Source organism: Struthio camelus, chromosome Z, assembly GCF_040807025.1.
Source record: "Struthio camelus isolate bStrCam1 chromosome Z, bStrCam1.hap1, whole genome shotgun sequence".
Lineage (NCBI taxonomy): Eukaryota > Metazoa > Chordata > Aves > Struthioniformes > Struthionidae > Struthio > Struthio camelus.
Genome location: NC_090982.1, coordinates 59445234 through 59469902, shown reverse-complemented (window position 1 = coordinate 59469902; position 24669 = coordinate 59445234). Strand labels below are relative to the sequence as shown.

General features: G+C 41.6%; 1 protein-coding gene across 6 annotated transcripts in view; it reads right to left on the bottom strand.

The window, feature by feature from the left end:
• Nucleotides 1-23655, bottom strand: part of LOC138064569 (acetyl-coenzyme A thioesterase-like) — a 31994-nt gene extending 8339 nt beyond the window's left edge. Inside the window, exons 1-12 of one of the 6 annotated variants that reach the window (XM_068927809.1) lie at nt 23452-23512; nt 20819-20888; nt 18933-19081; nt 16313-16373; nt 15113-15214; nt 12635-12779; nt 10675-10825; nt 7271-7390; nt 5738-5888; nt 4213-4268; nt 3755-3815; nt 1927-2010 (exon numbers count right to left, since the gene is read on the bottom strand). In XM_068927809.1, coding sequence (XP_068783910.1) covers nt 1927-2010; nt 3755-3815; nt 4213-4268; nt 5738-5888; nt 7271-7390; nt 10675-10825; nt 12635-12779; nt 15113-15214; nt 16313-16318 — 876 coding nt within the window. In that variant the 5' untranslated portion in view covers nt 16319-16373; nt 18933-19081; nt 20819-20888; nt 23452-23512. Of the gene's footprint in view, nt 1-1926; nt 2011-3754; nt 3816-4212; nt 4269-5737; nt 5889-7270; nt 7391-10674; nt 10826-12634; nt 12780-15112; nt 15215-16312; nt 16374-18932; nt 19082-20818; nt 20889-20947; nt 21042-23451 lie in introns of those variants that run through there. The other 5 variants (XM_068927806.1, XM_068927808.1, XM_068927810.1 and 2 more) reach the window with 5 other exon arrangements.
• Between the last annotated feature and the right edge of the window lie 1014 nt (nt 23656-24669).

Genomic DNA, 24669 nt, shown 5'->3' with positions numbered 1-24669 from the left:
TGGCTGCTCTCCATCAGCTGACAGCATCAGTGGGATTTGCATCCTATGCCCTGCCTGAACTGAGATTTTGCTGGATTGAAGGTACCTATTTCAATTAGATGTTGCTGAGCAGCTCAATTCAATTAGATGAGCAGCTGTAAACAGCTGCTCAAGATATTCTAGCAGACAAGAACTGAGTGGCTTAGAGCCAGGTCTTATATAAAGACTGTTTTAAGATATTAAAAAATGAGGGACAGTACCAAACTCCACTAATGCAAGAAGGTAGCTGGTGGCTTCTTGAGAGAGAGAAATCACATGATGCTGTTTAGAAAGTCATCCAGAACATGCCTGATTTTTTTGAATGAAGTAATTTCTTCCCAACATTTGGTGCTGGTTGCATTACAGGTTTCAAGCACTTAAGATTGAGAAAGCAATTCCGATTGGGGCAATTCCAGTGGAAGTAGAAAGGAAGCCTGACACGGACAATGATAAAGCCTTGGCAGAAGCTTGGAGATAACGGTCAGTGTTGCTGACTGTTGCTGACTGTTCTTCCCACCGAGAGAGCTCTTTGACATTTATTTGGGACAGAATGACAGGAAGCAAGACAATCTGGAAGGGCAAGGCATAGGAAAGAGCTAGGAAAGGGCCCACTGACTGATACTATCCTTGTACAGACTACCCAACTTCTTGTCCAAATAGATTATTCTTGTATCTAGCAGAAACCAGCGTCAACAAGAACAGGGACTGAGCTGAAGACCAACAGTCAAGAAAGAAAGAAGGCACAAGCATTCAGTGAAAGTAATCAACCACTGGAACGACCTACCCATAGAACCAGCAGATTTGCCACCACTGGAATTCCCTATGAATTCAGGTGTTTTCTGTATAGGTGCTCTAACTTAAGTAGTTTATTGACTAGATGCAAGAATCAGTAGGTGAAGTTTTGCAGCCTGCAATATGCAGGAGGTCTGACTAAAAGATCGTTAAGTCTCTTCTAGTCCCCCCAAAATCTCTCAATCTATGTGACCTTAAAGTAATCTGCCAGTCACTAAATACATTTCAGAACCTAAAGCTTAACAGATTTCTTTTTAAAGTTTGGAAAACATGCACTGTAACCGGGTTAAAATTGATTTTTCTCAATTTTTAAAAATTTCTTATTACTGTTTTTCAAAACAGCATCTGCGTATCTTAAAACTGCCTCACGTATGATTTCTCAGGGATTTTGAGCTTGTAACATCGATCCATGAACAGAAAGGTGTTTTGCTTGCGGGCTTTTGGAAAGCAAAAATATGCATAGAAGAAAAAAAAAAGAGTCAAGCAGTCTTCTGAGAAGACAGAGACTGAAAAAAGATAGCATATGAACGGCTCGTATCCACTTAAAACTATCACAAGATAATGCTTACTGCTTAGAAGCATCTCCTATTCTGTAAAGCTGATAAAGGCAGTACATTGCAGACTGCCAAACACATTTTGCTTATCACAGCAACACGAGACGCCCAACAGATCTCAACATCACTGCCTAGGCAGAGACGTCTAAGTTTGGTGTTTCAGGGAATCAATTTGGCAAAACGTCAGCAGCACTTTAGTTTTGCCAAAGCTTTCACAGAAATGAGGCAAGGTTTTGCTTGTTTGTTTGTGTTTTACACTGTCCTGTGTGGTTGCTCAGTAAGCTCAGATGAGGAGCTGCTGAGATCCCTGGCCTCCTGGGATCCTATGTTTTACAGTCGGACAGTCTCAAAGGGCCTCCACGACTTCCAGTCTGCACAGCGCTTTACGACCTTTTCAGGGAAATTCTAGGAGTTTTGCTGTTGAGTCCTAGCCACAATAAAGTGAACATTGCCAAGCCAACGTATTTATTTACAGATATAAAATGTTGCTTTTCTCCACCCACATCTTACGGGGAAACATAAGTAAAGTGGCCATGCAGCTATTCCACAATTCTGCACTTACGTCATCCAGCGTACTGGTTATTTCCCATCCAGGTTTTGCTGCCAGGTGTGTCAGCGTGGCTATGTTGTTGTAACTCAAATATGCCTGAAAAGTAAGATATACTGCTGAAAACAAAGGGGTAAAGGTACGCTTTACTAAACATTCCGGAAATGAGATGCTCTTTTTCTGTCATTACCTCCAAATCACAAATAAATGTGCATTTTCCCGTAAGTGTTTTCCTTCCAGAAAACACAGTCCAGTAGTTTCTGAATTAAATACTTCCAATAGCTAGATTACGTGCCCACATGGCTGATGGCAAAACAACTCTAATTAAACAACAACAACACAATTCTAATTTGGGCTTCTCTGAGTATAAAGCAGAGCAGAAAAACTGTGACCACTAGAGAGATAATACAGGTAACCTCTGAGGCCACTAAACTAATGGTTTTGTCCATTTTCCTTATGGGTAATTAAAACTGACTAGAAAATTAACCTTTTCATTGCTATCAAGCTGTGGTCTACCTTGGCAGCTGTTTTATGCAGAAAGCTCAGAGCACAGAGAGGGCCAATACGCCTATTGTTTATGCTCGACTACCATGGATGGAGTTCTCATTTAAATGTTGTACAGAAAGAACCTATAGCTTAAGAACTCTTTAATGACATACTTCCATTTAATATTAAATAAATCTGAGTAATCCATTTTCAACATTGTGTTCATATTTATTTTATTTTTCAGAAAATAAAATTTCAGAAATTATTTTATATTATTCATTTATTTTTATTATTTTATTTTCAGAAAACAAATTCTGTGTTCACAGGATTAAAACTCTAATGGTGATGCCACTGTTAATAGCAAATCACTACCTGCATCATAAAATTCCAAATATTACTTATTTACTTGTAGAAGTAATAGAAAAAGATCCAGTAAAATTTCCGGGAGCCACTGAGAACGTAGATGCAATGAGATTTTAACCACAAACATTCCACACTGAAACAACGTTTAGGGTGTGCGTAAATCCACTTAAATTCAGGTTCATCACTGTTTATTTTTTTGACATGGGCACATTCTATGGCCTAGCATACCCAAGCTAGAAGAAACATGTGACACTTGATGCAGTGCATCTAGGAACAAACATATGTTTTCACCTTTGTTTCCCACTGAAACAAAGTTTATGCCATTTCACTGTGCATCTGTTGGTATGGCCATGCCTATCCCCCCCAACTTTTAACATTTCAAATTCAATTTTGAAACAGAGGTTGAATATCAGATATAATAAAATTCCTACAAGTTTTGTGAAAATTAGTGGCTGAGAAAAAGGGGAAGACCCACATCAGCTCCTCCACAGCAAAATTCATCTGTTAAAAACATTCTAGTTAGCAACACCCGACCGATGAATCAGCACACACACAGCTCCAGACTAGCAGGTCCATGTGCTTCCCCTTTCCTAGGGGCAAAGCAATAAGGACAGAGGGGAGGGATGCGCCCTGGATGCCACAGGGAAAGGAAAAGACAGGACACTAGGAAATGAATCTGCAGGAAATCTGCTTTCTTTAGCTCTACTGCTTGAAGGACAACTTGTTAAAACAATTTGCAGATTCTATCTTAGAGTCATTTTTTATGCTCTGTATGAAACTCAAATTGATAATAACGTATCTACTCTGTTGTTTTTTCTCAGAAGAAAAACAAAATTTATCTAATTACACATTTATCCGTTCTTCCATGATTACCACCATACTTAACTACAGCAGGTCCAGTATGGAAACTGCCAAAGTCTGTACAACTGTTGCAAAAAGCATACAAATACACAATTTTATGCAGGTAGACAACAGGACATGATCTAAAGATTACCTGGTTGCTTCTCTCCCAGGGATCAGAAGGTTTGTCTTCTTTAGCAGAAAGAACGTATTTTCTAAAACAAAGTTCAAAAGTAAATAGTAGTATGAATTGGTTCTTACACTTTCTTCAATATGTGGTAATAACAATCACTTTCAGAGGCTTAAGTGTCTTCTAAATACTTTAGCAATCTTTAATCAATTTTCAGTTGCAAGACAGGTACGCAGTACATGCTTTCTCTTCCCAAGAACAATGGGGAATCAAAATACACTAAAGAGCTAACTATTTACTTTTATGAGATAAATAGCCCCTGATTTCAAGGCAACTGAGGCAAAAAGATTTGGAAAGTTAAGCAGTTTAATAGTTATGCTTGAGCAGATTTTGACCACTTAGCAAATGATTGCTTTTCCAGAGAATACATCAAAAATTACAGAGTTCTGAAAAATCAAGTTCTCCTTGTAGCCCGGCTATACCTGGCTAGTCGAATTCTCCTTCGTGCAATAGCTCCACGATATCGCCTCATACCATCCTTTGCAAAAAGTAAACCAGACAGTGATAAAGCTGATTAAATTAGGACACATTCTATTTTGACAATTTTGTGCAACTAAACAACTAAAAATTATTTCTTATAGGTGGACAAATCCCAGAGAGGTATTAAAAATAAAGAACAAACTGTACACTGTACTTTCTCCAGTTTAACCTGAGTCAGTGATTTACTTTTCACTTGACAATATCAAGTTGGCAAAAACAATCCAATAAAAAAGTATCCTCACATTAGCATACTTCTAGCACTTTAGTCCTAGCCCAGGGAGAGCTGGGCAGCGCAGTGCTGCACAGAACGTCCTGTTCTTCTCAGCTGTGCCACCAGACAAGCTACGAATCTGATTCACCATTTTCTAGTGTTCAAAGTGTGAGGGAAGTCTGGACTGCTCTAGTTCTGTTTTAGTGTACACTGATCTGGGACACAGAGCAATATGGCCACTGAGAACTAAAGCAAGCACCGTGCAAACCGATGTGATCTGCCCTTCAAGGTGGCAAGTCTTTCCCACCCTTTGTTAGTACTGTATCCAGGGCAGAATTTTGAAGCATACAAGCAACCTAAGAGCACAAACTGCACTGGAAATTAAGGGGACTTGTTATCCTGAAGGACACACCACTTTCTTTTCTTTTCTTTTCATTAAACTTCTGAAAAGTGGAAAAGTCAATGTTTCCTCCCACAACAATTTTTAGTGGGCGCTGCCGAACCTTACTGCCTCACCGGGTACATATGACACCTCGACTTATTTGTCCAGTTGCTATCCTACAAAATGCAAGTTCACTGATGTTAAATAATTGTTTCATTCCTGTTGAGGCAGGCTCTCAAAAAAATTCCATAATTGGACCAATAAGTTAATGACAGATGATATCACTGCAAACAATTCAAAAATAGTATCTGCACTGCTCTGAGTGCTGAGTGAACCATGTGCAGAGAAACACTTGCTGAAATTTGCATGTCAAAAACTGGACAGCCCACCCAGGTCATGGGAGCTGATTCCCACCAACTTCTTTACCAATTCTATTTCTTGTCTTCATTAAGGGATTATAAAAGTAACTTTAACCATTTAACGTTCAAGAGTTTCAGTCAGTTTCTCGCTGTCTTGGCATCTTCTACAGTCAGTGAAAATTGTACAAGACCTGTACAGACAGATGCTTCCAGAAGGCAGATTCATCCTTCCTCTCCATCAGCTACAGACTATCCTCCACTAGACCTCTCAGATTCAGATGGCTGACATCTGACAAATCTCTCACTCAAAGACAAACATTTCATTTAGATGCTTTCTCAGTCCTCTAAATGAGGCTCTCTCTTCCCCGAGAAGATGAATTTCAGTGCACTGCCTTGTTCAGTCCTTGCTTTTCCTGGAAAGCTGTCAGTAGCTGGCTGAGCGACATGCAGTATCCTGGGCTGGACCACATAATCCCACGGGCACGTTCACCCTACTCCTGAGAATGAGAGCTGACCTTTGTAGTAGGTTTAACTCTGGGGAACGTGAGCAGCTCTCCTTTGTCATTTACAGCATTAAAAATGAGAAAAGCGCTGTTAATATGCCGTGCTTGGTCCTTGATCCATTCTTCACAGTTATAAGCCTCAACACGGACACCAACTTCCACACTGCAATAAGAGTTTAAATTAATTATTGAACTATCATAAGTGATACAGAAGTAACCCTGAGACATACTAAGCAGGACTGCTGAAAACTTCATGGGTGCTGGAAGTCTGGTTCAAGTACGTCTGTAGCATGGAAAATAAATGACTCAGTCTGTACAGACACATTTCAGAAATGAAATAAAAGGTGGCACTAGATAAATAGCACTAGTGAAAAGAGAAGAAAGTGAGCTAAGCAGCAAAATGTAAACGCCAATGAGCAGACTGTGAGAAGAGACTGCAAAAGTGAGCAGGATGGTATTGATTTGACATTCAGCAGATGCATAGCATGAAGATGCCCTGCTAGCACTCTCTGCGGGGACCAAATATACCTAAAACGAAAGCAGTCACAAAACAGCTATGCCAGGACAGCATTTGTCCCACAAAAGTTGGAGGAGGGATTCCTTTAGCTTCTGCCCTCTGTGGCTTGTCTTTCTACATCTCGCGACCTGTCCTGTATGACTAGGTCCTCCTGCTCCGGATAAGGGCCCGACTGATGGACGAAGGGCCAGCCTAAGTTGCATCACACCCTGGTGCCGATCCGAAGGTCCCTTGGCCCAAAGGACCATTGCTGTGGAGGGGGAAACCAGCCTAGCAGAGAGGTCTTGAGTCACAATCCCTTTGCCAAAGTTCAGAGGGGGAGTCATTCTCTGTAGGGAAAACACAAAAGGAGTCTTAAATCTGCAGAGGAGACAGTGCATGCATGGGAGAGAGAAAAACAAAGCAACAATTAGCAAGCAGAATTTGTGGAAGACTGGTAAAATGTCACACAACTGAATCTCAGGAGCAGGTGTTTAACGTGCCCAAATGCATGTTTCACTCTTACGACGACACTATGCTCCACCCTGCCTCTGTGACAAACGTTGACGGTTCACTATAGGCTGCAGCCATTTATTCCAAACTGCAACTGGCAAAGCCTCACCCCTGTGTGCACCCCAACCACTCCTGGGAAGAAGAAAAACAAAATGAAATATGAATTCTGCCAGCAGTCAGCAACATCCAGAACCCAGAACTGGCAAAAAATGCAAAAATAGGAAGATCCTAGCAGTAAGTTGGAGCTTTCTGATTGATCAGGGCCCTGAGACCAAAATATCCCTTGAAAATCCCTGAAGCTCAGAGTGATGCTTACAGTCAGAATTTGCTGGACTGGGATTTGGCTATGAAAGCTCTTAAAATTTTGAGAGTTAAAGTCAAAATGAATTTTAGAAAACTTTTACTGAGGAAAAGGTAAAAAAATTGCAAAAATCTTTCATTCAATAAAGCATATCCCACTGATGGCTGAAACCGAAAACATGCAGTTAAGCTGGTGCTAGAGAAGTCAAGGAACACAAACATACGAGTAGCTTTACCTATTTTGAAATGTATTGTTCACAATTGCATTGAAGACAAGGCGGTCACCCACGATGGATGGTCCCCGGAATTTAAACATATCAACTGATTTCAAGATGGGATACGAATGACAAAGGCGGCTAAAGAAGAAAGCAGAAGAGACACAGAGCAAAACAGAGCCTTGTAAAAGTAACTCCTTTGTTAGGTTGGCAGCAGGTAGCGATTACAGCAACAAATTTTACACAACCAAGATCAGCATATACCTTGGGCCTCAAACATAACAAAACCACTTATATCATGCTGTTTCATTTTCAACACACTTTACAAACACCGACTAATTAATTCTCACTGCTTGTTATTAGCTTCTTTTGGAGTCAGATCATGAATCCCTTACCTACAGAGTATCCACTTACTTCACAAAGAGTTTCATTAATTTCTGTATGACTGCATGGGGAGTAGGATATTGCTCAATATATAAAGATGCCAGATCACAAAGCCTTCATACAATTCAAGAAACCTAAGCAGAAAAGTTCAGCTCCAGAAACAGTGTTCAAGCAAGAGGAATTTCAACCTGTCAATTCTTTTCAATATTTTGTAATCTTCTGCCTGCTCGTCAAATCGTTTCTGATAGTATCACGTGAAATAAGACTAAAAAAAGACCACCAATAAAACTGCCATTTTTTCTTTGTTTAACTTGGTCTGCTTTTCCAAGTTATACAGTTACTGGTGCTGAGCTTGGAAATTCATGTCTGAACACATAAAGGGATGGCAAGATGTTGAACTGATCCCTTATCAATCTAGAAACCCAGAACTGTTGCCTAAATTTTAGGAGATCAGGACAAAGCAGTGCGTTAAATACAAAGAAATCTTAATACTTCTGTTTCCTTTGCCCTGCCAGCTGCATATTCCCTGTCTCTTCTTATTTCAGAGCTGATCCTGTACTATATTCAATATATGAAGTCAGGTTCAGCCAAGATATGCTACTGGATCTCTTTGAATTGCCTGCAATATAGGCTGTAGCCACTCTGGCAAGACTTTGCTGGACTAGTGGAGAAGATTTCCCGTGCCAGGAAAGTGCCATTTCCAAGACTATACTTACAAAGCTACGCTTTGGATAATTACACAGTAGAAGTAAACAGATGCATGCCTGATCAAACTCAGCTACGCTGCTAAAAGAATAATTTTGCAATGTTATGGCACTACACTAGGGAATTCCACTGACCCACCATTCCTCTGACCTTTATAGCCCTGCCAGAAAACATCTGCAGTGCAGATAGAGCTTAAGAGCTTGTGGAATTGGGATCTAGTTTGCAGGCTCTTTGGAGTGGGCAAAACTTAAGTGTAATCAAAGTCACACTCTTGATCAGGATCTTTATGCATCACATAAATAGAGGAAAACAGAGGAAAACACATAACAATGCCATTTATTTTTAGTCTTTGAAAAACCATATTCTACCCTCATGCATGTAAGCAAAACTCTAAAAATTGCATATGCACATCTGAGTAGATTTTCATTGTGCACTTTTTAAACTTGAAAATACCATTTTGTGGTGTTCTTAGCTTTTAATTCAATTGCATTCTGTAAACTAATGTACCAGTATTGTTAAATGTGCACAATTATCTCTTGCTAATTAATTGACCGGTACATCTTTTTAATAGACCAATACATTCAAACGACTTTGTAAGCTCATTAAGAATAATTTGCTCTTCTTATTTAAAATGTGAATGTTGTAAATGAGGTCAACATTTAGTGATAAAGATGTAAACACAGTATGATTGAAAGTGAGAGAGGAACAAAAGGAAAATTTACCCTAAATATTAGGCACATTCTTCCTGGAAAACTAAGCTCTGAATACTTTTACTGGAAGTGTAAACCACCAAGAAAGGGTAGATCCAGTTCAAGTAGATATTCAAATGGCTTTACTGCTATCTGTAAGATGTTCAACTACTGTCCAGCTAAAAAAGTGGGGGTGGGTAGGTGGGAAAACAACCTTTAAAATACTCTTAGAAATACATTTTTCAAGAGTTACCCCTCCTCCACCATTCCTCCCCAGAATCCGTGGCCACAGCAACTCTTAACTGGCACCTTCAAAGGTCAGATCTAATTGTGAGTGGCCTCCAAAAAGGTCGGCAGTGAAACTAGCTATTTCTCAAGCCTAAAATACAGAATCTCTGTTTTCATTCAGCCTCTGCCATCAGTTGTTATTCCTGAAATTCTTGACATGACAAATCATGTTTGACACTCATAGTTCCAAAGAAAATATTTTCACTACCTGGTTTGTTGATGTTTCCTTTCTGTTTTTAAACCTAAATGTGACTCTCACTAGGTCAAATCTATCAAATGAAAACAGGTAAATATTTTGGGTCAGATTATGGCACAAATCCGAAACAATCCCTTTGCAGTCAACGTAAAGTTACACACTGGGGTAAGGTCAGTGCATTCTATTGCTAATAAAAAGAGCTGTTTATCCAACCACTACGGAAAAATCTGTTGCTATCAGTACAACTACTAGCTACAAATCAAAACTACATGAATAATGAATAGGAAAGTCATTTAATTATTAAAGTTAAGAAACAAAAACGTTTCTAAAATCCCTGTAGTGAATTAGGTCATTTGGTATGCAAGGAGAATTCAAACTGAAACTCAAGTCTTGCTTACAAAGAAGCTTTGTGTAGAGCCCAAGAGCAAGGAAGGAGAAAAGCAACGGTTTGATTTCAGAGAAAGAAGTTAAATGATTACATGCCTCAGCCATAATGACTAGCAATGCTAGAAAGTGTCACAAAAATATTTTGCACTTTTCACCTGAAGATGTCAAAGCCCTTTAAATTGCTAAAAACATCACACCCACACAATGTGGGACTCTGAGGGACTGAGAGGTTACATGACTTGCCCAAGGTTATACATCCATTCTGTGTCAGCACCCACAGAACAGAACCTGCCTCTTCAGATTCTTCTTCCATGACTTATTCTCACCTCTGGCATAAGGATCTGCAGAATATCATTTAGAATTCATTCATATCCATTTTCAGGTATCAAATGATACAGGCTCATATCAGTTTTATCTCGACTTGACGACTACCTCTGCTTTTAAAACACTGCACCAACCATGAGGAGGCCTGGTTTCTATTCCTATTTTTGATGCTGACTGTTTGCAGCAACTTTCAGGCAAATAACTTTTTTTCCACAGGGTCACCATGTGTAACAGAGAGAACAGTATTTCACCCCCACGCTGGTGGGGGTGCCATAGGAAATGTACCAAATAAGTAGGCGAAAGACATCCTGCAATTTTAGGAGGAAGAGAAGTCACAAAGATTTGGGTCTTTATTTTTAATTTGAAATAAATCCCAGTGAAGGCCTTAACATTAAAACTGAGGTACACGTCCACTCAGAACTATACACAAAGACTATGACGCAGAGAAATACCTTGCTGAAATACTAGCCACTGTCTCCATCCAAGCCATGATCTGGCCACCAAAAGCATTTTCATGATGGTTTGCATGAGGAGGCAAGACAAGCTCAATACTCTGCACATGGGTAAGGTCAGTTGAAATTGCATCTTCCTCTTTAAGAGTATCTGAAATATGGCAGCAATGTATTAATGGTGTATTTCAGATTAGCTGGTAAGTCTGATAGCCAAGAAGAAAATACCAATTCCCCATTACTGAAGTGTGCCATTTACATCAGGCATGATGAAAAGAAAAATACTTAAGAAGAAAGACATGGAATGCCCCTGTTCCTTCCAAGGGCAGCAAGAGGCTAAAAAAATTTGCTCTGTTCTTGCAACAAGAGGTGGGGATGGAGCACACCTGGCTTTATCACAGCACAGGGATCCTTCCTAGCCATCCCCTGTCCCTTAGACGGGCTGCATCAGAAGCAGTAACTGTGAAACTCAGCTAGCTGAGAACACAGGCATGGCTGGTACGCGTGACCTGTAATGGATGTTGTTAGAGCTATTCTTTAACTTCTGTTCAAATGCCTTTCATAGACTTTGACCGCATGTATGACATGCACCTCTGCTAATGTGTCTAATTAAGGTTAGAGTATGACAACTGTTTTATAACCTGCTACTTACAAATCTTGTGATTACTAGACACTATAGAACACACACTAAAGAGATAAGTACGGCTCTAAATTAGTAACCACCTTCCGTTATCTGAACTTTTCTGCTTTCAAATGCTTAGCCATACATTTTTATCAGTTACATTTTGCTACAATAGCTTGAAGCATGAGATGGTATCAGCCACTTAAAAAGTGCTCATCTGTGCTATACGCTGCTTGACCTGAATTGTATTTTTGATTTTTGCCCTAACTAGCCTTATTATTATATATGCATGGAGACATCTGACTCGTACTTTGGATCTACTTCAGTTGTTGCATAATCTGGACTCGAAAGACAAACTTAACTTTCTGGATGCGATTTATACCTATTTGCTACCTGGAAGCCTCTGTACAGTATTTTCCTCTCTCTCCTTCCCTTCTTTCCCTTGTTCTGTGTCCTCCACGAGCTGAACTAGTGTTAGCAATGGCAGGATCCTTCAGCGGCAGTGGAAACCAAAAATCATTTGCTGATTTGACTCTGATGGTATTAAGCCATTTCCTATGAGACAGTTACCACGAGGACAAATACTTGCTTTCTTGCAGCAGTCTCTCATATTCTACACAATCTTACTAAATTGTTAAGACTAGAATTTATATTTACAACAGGTTTCATCTTTCCTCAGTAAAAGCATATAATGTCTGTTTTTTATACAGGGAGTTATGCCTCAGATATTGCAAATATCAATTTGTAAGACTATTTTGTAGAGGAGCACAACACTTTGAGTACAATTGTTTTTAAGAACAGAGATTACTATTAAAAATAAAGACAAACCTGTTTCTCCTCAGCTTTTCTAATTTGTTCCGGAGGAGGTTTTAAATTTTTTCCGCCTGTTTTGTCCACCATGCAGTTGAGTTTCTCCTGCTTGTTGAGAATGATCTCATGGCATGAAAGGAGCTCTCAGCGGTTTCTTGCAAAGGAACAGCCGTAAACCCAACTAGATTTTATCCTTCTATCTACATTACAACTAATGTCATTGGACTTCGTTATTGTATTGCAAGATTCTGCTTGAACCCTTAAATGCTATACATAAAACCTATATGAAGATCTGCATTTCACATTTAATGCATTTTTCCCCTTCAATTCTGCATTTTAAATCTGGAATTTCCGAAATGGGAAGATATACCACTGTATCAGAATAATTATCGTACACGTCCTCACAAACCTGGCACACCCTTTCCTACCTGAGACCACTACCTCAAGCAGACACACTCCTCAGGTGGTTTGACCACATTTTTCCTCCCCTCCAGCTATCCATAAACTATTGGCTCCACGTTCTATACTGACCATAGTAACCATCTTCCTTATTACTCTCCTGCATTAGGTTCTGAAAGACATGTTCATAGTCCAGTCGGATTCTTCTTCTCTCAGTAGCTAGGCTGTATGCCAGGTGGTCTTCTCTAGACAGAAGTTTTACAGGTTTCAATTCAATCTACACAAATGAAAAAAGAAAAACAAAAAAACAGAAAAACCCCATAATCATAACAAGGTGTGCTCTGAACTCGAAAATGGCTCTTCAGCTAGAATTTGAATAAAAGAGTATCTGCATTAGCATTTTTTACAATCCTTTGCTATCAGCTGTCCGAGATGACAAGTCTCATTAATATCGTATAAGAGCAGAGTTAAAGTTCCAGAGATTGTGCGTTATCTTTTTTCCCCCCTTCCACTTCTGTAACATGATCATTTGTTAAAACTCAATGACAAAGTGCTTTTACTTTTGAAATACAGATGCATTAAGGTACATGCTGTTTAAAACAGTTCTCATAAAAAAAAAAAATTAAAAAAAGGAGGGAAATAAACCTTAATTTGAAAGGTGGGAGTATAAAATCTTCACATCAGCAAAAGAAATCCAGCCACACTGAGCAGTGGTGCAGTACGTGGAGAAGTGTGAAGCGTGCCCCAGAGCCCACTCTCACTCACTACACAAATAGCCTGCTCCCTCTTGCTCTTATAATTCACTCCATACCCACACAGCCTATTGCATCTCTCCCTGACTATCTGAGGACTTACTTTCAAAGGAATGCCGGTTTTCGGAGGTGAGGGTGGGGACGCACAAACACACACCAGTTGGTGCAGCTTCAGACATTACAGATTTATGCCCTAAATGCTACTTGTGCCCAGATGCACATTCTTCTTTTGCCAAGATAAGATGTTCTGCTTCTTAAGTATAAATTCCCACGCATGCCACTTCAGGGCCAAACTGAATCTGGATCCCACACTGGATTCTGAAAAGGACTATATTTAGACAGATACTGCAGAAGTGCCAGTGAACAACCACTTGCGTGATTTATCTGTGAGGTCTTCTCTCAGGAACTTTACAATACAGCACAAGAACTGCAACACACACAAAACCAACATTTTGTGTCCTGCAGTGGTGCTGTTATCCTTTCTCAGCCTTTGAATCTTCAGTCAAATCCTCTTTCAGCTTCTTTGCCCCTTCTCTGTCCCTGCTCAAGAGCTTCCTAATTTTTTCCAGCCAGCTCAGCTAAAAAAGAGTTAGATGGTGACAGTATACTGTCACTCTGTGCAGAACTTTGGCAATACTCATTGGGGAAAAGGGGTTTGGAAAAAGTGTTAATTTTTCCAAGATGTTAATTTCTTTGTGGATTTTGAACTGGTCTCAAATTTTCTCTGGGCATGCCTGCCTGTCTTAAGCCTTACTTAACTGTCTTAGTTAACTATCACCAATTTAATACTGAAATAACCTTCCTCGAAATCCGCACAAAAGGTAAATGGGCAATGCCATGGATACAATATCAAACCAGTAATAAGCAATCCTTACTTTACAGTACTGTAGTGCTCTTAGGTTAACCAGTTTAGCCACTACCTTTTCAGAGACAGACTGTGCTTTAGTTTTGGAAAAAACATTCTGATCTGTTTCTCCTGCAAACTGTAATATATCATTGCAGAAGAGAAAGCAGAAATGGTTGAATACATTAATTGTTCATGGGATGGTTGTTGTCTGCCAACCTGCAGTGGATGCTAAAAGGGCAGATGTGCTTTCATAACACACAAAACGAGACAGGAAAGTGAGACGTGACATACGATTCTAGTCACTCATGTACAAGAAAGAGTACCAGATACAAAGGGAGTTTAAGAGGATCTGAAGAATATACGGCCTTTCTCGTAAGAAAACTTTAAAAGAACTGGGACTATTTGGCACAGCAATGTGAAAGCCAAACAGTACTGTGACTGCTTTCTACAAACACCTCCAGGGAGGCAAACACTAAGGAGACGAAACAACATTGGCATGAAAGCTAATTAACATAAATGGCAATGAATTAATTTAGATTGGAAGCTAACTTAAAAATAATGTCTTCTATCTGAACAGTGATGTCTTGGAACAGCCACCTTAAAAAGGGGGGGAGCGAAGGACTAAAACAAAGAAAAAAACCAGCAGCTTTCAATATTTGGGTAGATCAGTTTCTGAAAAGGAGAGGTCCTGCAGATTCACAGGGTTCTCTCTTCCAGTGCTGTTGTCCTGTCTTTGTCAACGTTACAAATCCCTATAAAGACACCAATTCTATTACTAGTAAACGTGCAGGATAAAGTGCAAATGATAAAAAGCCTAACAATTTCAATGCAAAGATCTGAAAAAAAATAAAATTCTCCTTAGAGTCTGGACTTTGGGCTGTTTTTCTATTATTGATCAGAAAAAAAAAGAGATATCAACCTTTTCTTGTGTTTCACAATCAGAAAAGTTGGGTTATTTCACAGAAACGCAGTCCCACTAACTTCAAGCATAGAACAAAACAGAAATAATACCTTTCCAGCACCAACTGGTTTGGCTACATACGTTGCATATGCCACACTCACAAGTTTTTCTATATTAGCCAAGGTATCCTGTACTGTAACCTTGATGCCAACCTACAAGGAAGGTGGTAGTGGAAGAAGAGGACAAAAAGAAAAAATATTACATCATTGCTGGCTGAGTTGAGAGAAAGCAATGCAGTGTTTATCAAATTAATCATGGCCTGTCTCTAATGCCTAAAAAAAAAAAAGAGGAGACGAAAACAACGGAAAAAGAAAGATAAGACCGCTTTGCTATCACCAATACCTCTCTGAACATTTAATAACATCACAAGATCCTTTTGAGTCTTGAAAAGCTCTGTAGTACAACAGGTAGATATGGATGTTTAGTTTTACTTGTAAGGTATAATATGAAACAGGATAAATACTTAGATTTGGTTTTATGAATATCTATTTCCATTTACTCGTGTGCCATTTAGATTCCCCATCTGAATCTTTCTAAGGCTTGTATGAGCAAAAAAATCTCGATAAGTCTATATACCTACGAGCCACAACGATACATTTGAATGTAACTATATTGTCTCCTGTAAAACAGGCCTGACTTGCATCAAAGCTTCTGTTTTTTGAATGTTTAGAACCTTTTGGAATACATCTCCTGGAGATATGCTCACTTCACTCCCATTAATACTTACAGAAACCAGAAATGGAGGTAAAAGAGAACAACTGGAGAAAGACCAGTTGTGGTTCAGTTTTGATTTGAGGTAAGTGACTGGGCAACACATTGCCATGTCTGTTACAATATAAGCAGTGAGAACGTGTACACATATTATGAGATAAATATCTTTGTATGAGAAGTTTCAAAAATACTTAGAACGCCACCTATTCAGTCGACTCTGGGCTCTGATCCAAACACTGCCGAGAGGTCAATAGCTTAGGACTAACCAACACCAACTGTCTCCTCCGGTATATTATACCTGCTAAAGATTTTAAGTCTTCAGGGTCCAGTTACCATTTTGACACAGATTATCTAACATTATATGCAAATATAAAAGTCATTACGAAGCCAGAGTTTCATTAGGGGGTAATATTGTTTAGAAACCTGCACAAAGCTCTTTCTGAAATTAATAAGCACTGGACCGTTGTTGCATTCTTCCCCTCCCACCTTCCTCCTCTAGTCTTTAAACATTGTTAGGAATGTGAGTGATGATCTCTTACCTCCATGCTGGTACTGAATGCTCTGTTCACTTTTGCTTTGATGGTAATAATTTGTCCAATCCTGTTGAGAAGAGTAATATCTTCTTATGGTATGCAGTCATACAGCTTAATAAGGGTTTGGACCTGGCTCTCAAGGTATTTGTAATGAGATTCTCTCCTAGAGAGAGTACTTTTATTAGCCATGATCAGTTTGTGTCTGTCCCGTTCTACTGAAAATGTACTGAAAAAGGTTTAGCACAGTTCTTCATGGGGCATGCTTCACTGATGCTTGGAAAAGATTCGAGCCACTCAAAAACATGCATAAGCTTAATAGCAGCATCCCTTCACCTTGCTGCGAGCTGTGGGACATCAAATATGCTCCAGGCCCCAGGTCCCCCAAGAAATTTTGGTCTAGGCTCTACTTTTGCTCAAAGACACATCTTGCCATGAGTTACACCAAACCACTGAGTGCATCTAGTTGCAAGACCGCACGAGACATGCTCCACGTGCTTCTCCAGCATACAGATACATACACATTAGGAAGTATGACCAGAGCAAAAGTTGCTCTTTGACCTCTTTGAAAGCTGGGAATGAGTTTATTTTCCAAGTTTTGGCCAAGAACAGGGTTGCAGCATGCCCCTTCTGCCCTTCGGAGTAGCACAGCTCCGAACAACAGCTACTGGCTTTCCCCTTTACCTACACAGAATACCTATGCAGAATATATCTACATATATTTACCTATGTAGAATTAAATGGCTGAGAAAACTGTCTCCTTCCTCCTGGAATTTCCAAAATATGCATTATATGCTGATAACAAGAGTTACCCTTGTTTTCAAAACTCTAGACCTTGCAAATATCCTAATACAAAGCAATGCTGAAAACGTGGGAAGAAGGCAGTTCCCCTAAGGTTGTCCTTTTGCTGTTCTGGTTAAGTAGACGTGACGCGCATGGTTAAGTCAGAACTACAGCCCAAATAACTGGGCCTCAGGCCACTGACTTCAGCTGCTGACTTAGAGCTGCTAAGGATCAGTCCCAAAGCAGGCAGAGTGCAGCAAGCTACACCCACGACAATGAAATATAATTCAAACTACTTGCATATCTATGAAATGGACAAATTTACAGCAGCTGAGGATTTGGCACTATATGACCCTAGTTTCTAAAACTGTTCTCTTTATAATTTCTTCCTAATTTAATGATAGGCTTTTTATGCTTAGGGTAGCGCTTTTCTTAAATTGCTCCTCTGACGGGCAGAATCTCCAATAGTCACTATCAAACACTAGAATGGAGGATAGGAGATCTGCTCCTTTACAGTACCAGACAGGAACGATCAAACACACAGAAATTTCTTCTGTCTTGTTCTCACTCAGAAATGCAAGCAGAAGCCTTTGAGTAGACAGGGGTTAAAAAAAAAAAATGGTGAGAGGAAAGATTAAGGACCATTTGCAGATACATGGCCTTTTGAAGAACATATTCATGAGGAGTTTTTCCACCAGGGATTGTAAAGAAAAAGCATGAATGTGAACATAATAATTCTAAGTTGCACCGCTAAGGGAGCCATCAGCCCATCTGCAGAAAGGAGAGGGTGCTCAGAACAATAATGCAGGATTTATGTTCAGGCTTGGAAAAGAAATTAAAGCTACGGTCCTTTAAAAAAGCCTTAGAAAACTTAGAAACAGAACTCTGCTGTTAGAAACATCTCTGAAGATTCCGTCTCTGCCACTCAACTTCCAAGAGAATTACAGATAGCACCACAGTGCAAGTAATGACAAATACGGGGTGAAGACAGATAGAATCATACTCAGTAGATAAACTCCATGACTGAACAAGACACACACTGATAGTAGAGCACAAGGGTTCCCGTAAAAGAGAGAGAGTTCAGAGTCTCTATGGATGTTTGCAGAGGACATCACAACCACTCTGTCAAAATATGTCGTGATGCCAGACTGTTCATGAGGTCCCCTGCACAGCTGGGAACGCAGAGGGCTCTACCTCAGGCTGACTGGCAGGTTGCTATTCTTCCATACAAAGATCATCTATTCGGCCTTTGTCCGTGACACTATCCTGGTGACCTCTCTTCCTCTTTTTGAGAGCGCTGCAAAAGAGAGGTTGACAGAGGTAAACCTGGGTCTGTCCAAGCATTTCAGGAAACTACAGGCCAAGAACAACAGAAAGAGGCTGGATATGATTTCACGCCAAGAAGTCAGTCCCGCAATAAGGTAGGTTTGAACGTCAGAGATTAATTAGCCTCCCTACAGCCTACGCAGCTAGATTCCCATTTCATTGTAGAAAGTATAGTCCTACGGTGTTCTTGGCCATAGCACAAAATAAAGATGTCAGAACTGTAAGACAAGATGACAGGGAAATGTCTTTTCATGTACTTTTGGGAGCTGTTTCAAACTGAAATGTTTTACATGATATAATGTATTCTGACTTTGGACAAACTGATTTATTTAAGCCAAGGAAGCCAATCAGCCTGGGCATTTAAATAGACATTTAAGGGCAGGAGTCAGAGCCCATGGCACTTCCATTTGTATCTGGCAGAGGGCTTTTGAAAAATACCAGAACAAACTGAACATGATTCACACATGGAGCACTGACAAAATTCAAATAAATGTATTTTAAAATCAGATAATGGTCTTACTATCACTGAACTGCTGCACACTCAGACAAGGAAGACGGATTTATTGGTTATCATGGCATAAAACTGAGTTTTGCAATATATAGTGGTATTGCGGGAATTTCAGTGGAAATATATAGTGGTATTGTGGGAATTTCAGCTTTCCATGTCACCTGCAAAGATACATGAAAAAAATCTTTTTCAACTGAAAAGTATCAAACAGTTAATCCGAATAGTTAATAATAAAACATTTGATAACTTGAGGTAGGTGAATGAAACCGTACAGCAGGTACCTTAGAAAACATCTTTCTTATGTACTTTCTTAGGTACTAGAACGAGACACAAGAGCTCTCTATTATTTATGCAAGATGTTTGCATAATCAACAAGATTAGGCAAAGTTTAGGGAATTATACAGTAAGCTACAAACAGGATGTTAAGGCTGACCTGAAGCTGAAAAATAATTACTAACAACTCTTCATAGTTACTAGCTTGTACCCTAACTTCTTGTTAATAATGAAACACTGGCACCAGAAGTGAAAGTAGAACTACAAACATATTTAGAAACAGATTTGGAAGAAAAAGTATTTTCATTACATTTTAGATGCTCAGTTCTGCCCTCAAACAAGAGAGTAAATTGCTCTGAAGTTACTGAGGTCTAGAATCTTATGCCTGAAAGAAAAGTATTACCCTGACTTCATTTTTAGGACCCTGTGATTACAGTTCTCACAGAGAGGATTTTTTCCTAAGGACAAAATTAAAAACAGAGAACAGCTATAATCAAGATAAAAAACTTCAAAACTCATTCTGAGTTTTCTGAGACTAAGAACTTCTTGTTGTTTCTAGATTCAGCAAGATCACGTTTACTTACTTTTCTTATTGGTCCCAGTTCTCATTTCAGTGGCCGCTAGTCTAGAAATCCTGCTGTTCAGGAGTGTGAGTACACTTATTTTATACTCATGTATTGCAAACCGTTTTAAACTGACATCACTTCTGCACCTCACAGCCAATGTTGCTTGGTTCACAATCCTGACAACCACATGTGCATTAGTCTGTGAAAGCAGGTTCATCTCATCTATGGAGTTATCTAAACACTCACTAATTTCCAGCTTGCAACATGGCAGGGGGGAGGGGAGGGAAGAAATTCATCAGACATTTTTTCCTCTTGCTTGCGTGCTGCCGGGGGAGCAGACCAGGTTCCGTAATGTAACAAACTTATGCACGGCTTTACTTAAATACTAGCAAATCATGGCTTTTAAATAAACACTTAAACACAGCACTGACTGGAAGGTAATGGTTTCCCGTTTCTGCCAAGGTAAGATTTAGATGAAAACATGCCATTTCCTCCCACAGCGTCTTATCTCTCTCAGGAAATCATGAAAAATAGTTAAAACAAAGGTTTAAGCTTTTAAAGTGCTGTATTATTTTGTAGATTCACTAAATAGTCAATGTTTGCAAAAGCAAAACATTTCTGTTTTGTTATATGAACTTTTTTTGTTTTTTAAACACGAGCTGAAAGAATGATATGGCTAGAAATAAACTGAGAGAGCACTTGCAGCAATAAAGAATTCATAGAATAACTGCCGCAGGTTTGTATTCCTTATTTAACAGAGATAAGTAACGAACCATAGCATTCACTTTAACTAGGGCCAAAGATCATTAGGCCATCAGTTTCTCACCTGGCATCTAGTTTGGTGGGTCAAAGCAACTACAGTTTATTCCAGAGTTACGAAACTGATCTGTTTTCTAGGTGGGTCAAGCTATCACAGATGCCAATTATGAGACTTAACCCTGGGAGTCTGGGGAGGTCATTGGCCTATTATCTTAGATTTTATAATGTCTCAGAGTTTCTCTGTGCCAAAGAGGAATCTCTAAAAAGAAAACATTTGGTTATTACTAGCTGGTTTTGTACCTGGCAGTCTCTTCAAACTGTATGTCATCCATAGATGCTGTCACACAAGACACACCAGCATGTTTCTCAGCTTCAAAAGAGACACATAGATACAGAATTACTATTTTGTGTTTGCAGCAAGCTATTCACCTGTATATTGTGCATGAGAGATGAAAGGCAGCAGGTCCCGATTCCTCTTTTGATCACCCCAATGCAAGTCTATAGTGCACCCTTTAAAAAAGAGCTAAATAAGATTAAAGTCAGTATTTGCCATGAAACAGAGCAATATCGTAACGATATGAGATGATCATAATAATTCTACTGAGTTTTAAAAGCTCTGATTATTTAGGATCTTTCTATAAAAATAAACAATCTGATAAGAGAGAGATAACAAGTATGGTGCATGAAAAGAGTCACAGAAATCTCTGCAATCCCCCTCGTACCAGGATGCTGTGAATAGTGACAATGTTAAACCAGTGTGGAAGTTTTATGTCACCTGAGGATACTCGCAGGAATTATTTACCAAGGAGTAAGATCTACTGGCTTGCTAGTATTGTCACAGCAGCAGAAAGCAGGTAAGTACATGCCCCAGTGTTGTAATAAAAAGGCAGGGATTAAACTTAAAAAAAAAAAATAGAGAGAGACATAAACAAGACTTTAAAAATTAAAAATTTACTCATTGTAAAAGCTGTAAAATATTTGTACCAAAGTTTGTACTATGCTCTTCATCTCCCTAGAATATATTTAATTGTGAAAAACAACACACCTTACTTGTTTTAATTAGGACAGTTCATTTTGAAAAGGTAAACATCTCCTTTACTGTTAATATTTAATATTCCAATAGTTATCTTTTTACATCAAGTTATTGTGATTTATTATTTTTATGACCACAGCACCTGGAGTTTCAAGTCACAGGCTAAATCCCCACCACAACAGGAGCTGCACAAACACTGGGAACTCCCTACTCCAGAAAAGCTTTCTGGATGGAAGAGATTTAAAAAAAACAACAACAAACAAAAAAGGAGTACAAGAAAACGTGGAAAAAAAAAAACAGTTTGCCCCCAACAGGCAAGAGTTCTCACACCAAAGCAGCCCAAGAGTATTTTTTGTGAGCATTGACAGGAATTAGAAAGAGGAACGTGCAAAAGTTGTATCGAAATCCCAGGCGCTCCCTTTTTTATGTATGAGGGGCAAAACCCAGAGAGGCACGTCTCGGGAACACAACAAACCGCAGTGAAGGCAAGGGGTCACTAACCACTCAGAGACTGGCATCACCGCTTTGACAGGTAATACAAGATGATGAGTAGGAAGGTGATAGATCATAAATAGCCTCAAAAGTGGAGCAAGCAGCCAGGAGTGGGATCAAGTCTGAAGCAGCAGGATATGAAATGAAGGAGGTGCAAAGCCCCGGCCCCTGCAACTGCACCAGCTGGTGCTAGTGTGGGGGAAAGGTGCTAAAGCCAAACAAATCCCTGCCTGGCATTTGGGGTTTGCTACGACACACAAAGCAAAACTAGGGAAGGTGTTAAAATATCCTTTGTGCGTGACAGGATTAGCCCCGTGGCGTGAATTAATGGTGCTGCCCTAAGAGCAACTTGGCAAAAGCGGTTGCAAAAGGTGGAGCGAAAGCGAGCTGTGGTGGCAAATTCCCAGCTGACCCAGATCACAGCTTAACTGAAGTCAAGGGAGGTAGGGCAAGCTGTAACAGCTGGGCCGGGCCACCTCAGAGTGGGGAACTGAGCGGTCGGGCTGCCGCCATTAGACCAGCTTCTGTCTGTCAGGAGCACCTCTAAGGGGTAAATGCATGGCCCAAATCACTGCTCTTCGGAGAAACGATTCCTTTGTGCTAAAATAAACCTGTAAACGTGCGTGACCTTACTTGAAAGCTGCTATGTGCGGGAGTCATGTACGTACAGGTCACGGCGTGGGCCCAGCTCTCCGGGACCCTAAGCCTTCCTGTACAGCAGGGGTATCTTAAATAAAGCTGCAGAGCACCGAGTGCAGCAAACACCTACGCGGCGAGCGCGCCGCGGTCACTGCATCACATGGAGACGCCATCCAGACATGAGTTCCCCAAATATAGCTGCTAATCTCCACAAGGCTTATTATGGACTGCTAATATATGCAGCTGTACTTGGAAGTGAAGTTCATTGACAACGGAGATGGCAGAATCTTGAATTTTCTTAGCGTTTCATATGTAGCTTGAACTTCTAGAAGTTAGCTGGGCAACTTTTAAAGTTTTCATAGCTGAATTATACCAAACACAAAGCACGCTGTACCCTGGTTGGTTTTTCCCCCATGTTTTGCCGGTCTTTCGTGCTTTCCTCCCCTTTCTGCTGCTGTACCTCTCATTCCCCTTCCTTTTCCTCCCCCTCGTCCTCAGTTCTCGCCGCTGTTACCATCGCCGCTCCCTCGCGGACCTCCCCGGGCTTTGAGGCTCCCTCTCCGCGGCCGTGAGCTCTCTTTGCCCCCCGAGGACAGGCCCTGGCCTGCTCCTTCTCCCGTCTGAGCCCCGTAATGCGGTACGGTGCCGCGGGGGCAAATGGCGGCGAGGCCGGGGCAGGTCAGGCCGTGCCGGCTCCCTCGCGGCCCCGCCGCCATGACATGACATGACATGGCGCTCCGCCTGCCCGCCCACCCGCTCCCCGCCGTACCTGCGAGGCAGGCGGTGGCGTCGATCCACTTGAGGAGCTGCCCGGCGCTCAGCTCGCCGCGCTGGTTGGCGTGCCCCGGGAAGACGGTCTGGCACATCTGCACCCCGCTGCCCGCGCCCGCCCCGCGCCCCTCCATGCTCGGGGCAGGTGGCGGCGGCAGCGGCGGCTCCCCTCGGCGCGGGCAGGCAGCGCCGGCCCGGCCCGGCCTCCGCCCGCCGGGGCCGCGGCAGGCCGGGCCCGCCCCGACGCCGCGGGCTAATGTGTAATCGGGGAGGAGGCGGCTCCGCCGGTGTCGCCGGCGGCTGCGGCCGGCGGAGCTGCGAGGCGGCCGCGGGTGGAGGGCGCGGCCCCGGCCCCGGCCCCGGCGCGGGCAGAGGGCAGAGGGCAGAGGGCGTGCGCTGGTGCCGCCGAGGGGTTTTGGCATGTGTGTTGCCACTGAAATATTTATAACGCAGCTCAGATCTGTTCGGAGCTTATTCGAATTGTCGCAGCCTCGACAGCCTGGCAGATGGGTGGCAGATACGCTCCCTTTGCACAGGCGTTGGTGGATCTGGCGGGAGGCGCCGCCGCCACGCCGCCAACCGCCGGCGGCCCCGGTAGCCTGCTCTCGACGCCCGCCGCGGTGGCGGCGGCGACCGGGGGCCGCGCGGTCATCCACAGCCGAGGTTTTCCAAGCGGCTGGCGAGAGGAGGCCGCGCCGCGCTGACGCGCTAGGAGAGTATAAACGCTGCTGAGGAAGAGGGAAGCCAGCGCTTTTGAATCGGTCGGAAAGCTCAGAGTTCGGCTGAGTGCTGCCGTGGCTGCAGCACCTGGGCTGCGGTTGCTGCCGGGATTAGAGCAGCGCCTGAAGTCTCGGCCGGGTGCGGAGGCCGCCCGGAGGGGCTGCCGGCTGGGCGGGCGGCAAGGCTGGCGGTGCTGGCACGTGTTTCGGCACACCAGCGCGGAGAGCCTGGAAACGGCCTTTAGGGAAGGAATGCAAAGCTTACGTTTGACTCCAAGCTAATTTATTTCCTGGATGTTGTAAATCGGCATGGTTTTCAGCAGAGCAGTAGGCTTCGCCGTTAGTTTTCTGCAGCCTTTCATTATAGCCTTGCTTTTTTATGATCTAGATAAGGCCCCTCCACTATTCCAGCCACAGGCTTCCCATGCTTATTAAAAACATACAGAAAGGAGCTTGTACCGTGAGTGTTCATTTAAGCACTGTTAAAGATCCAGCTT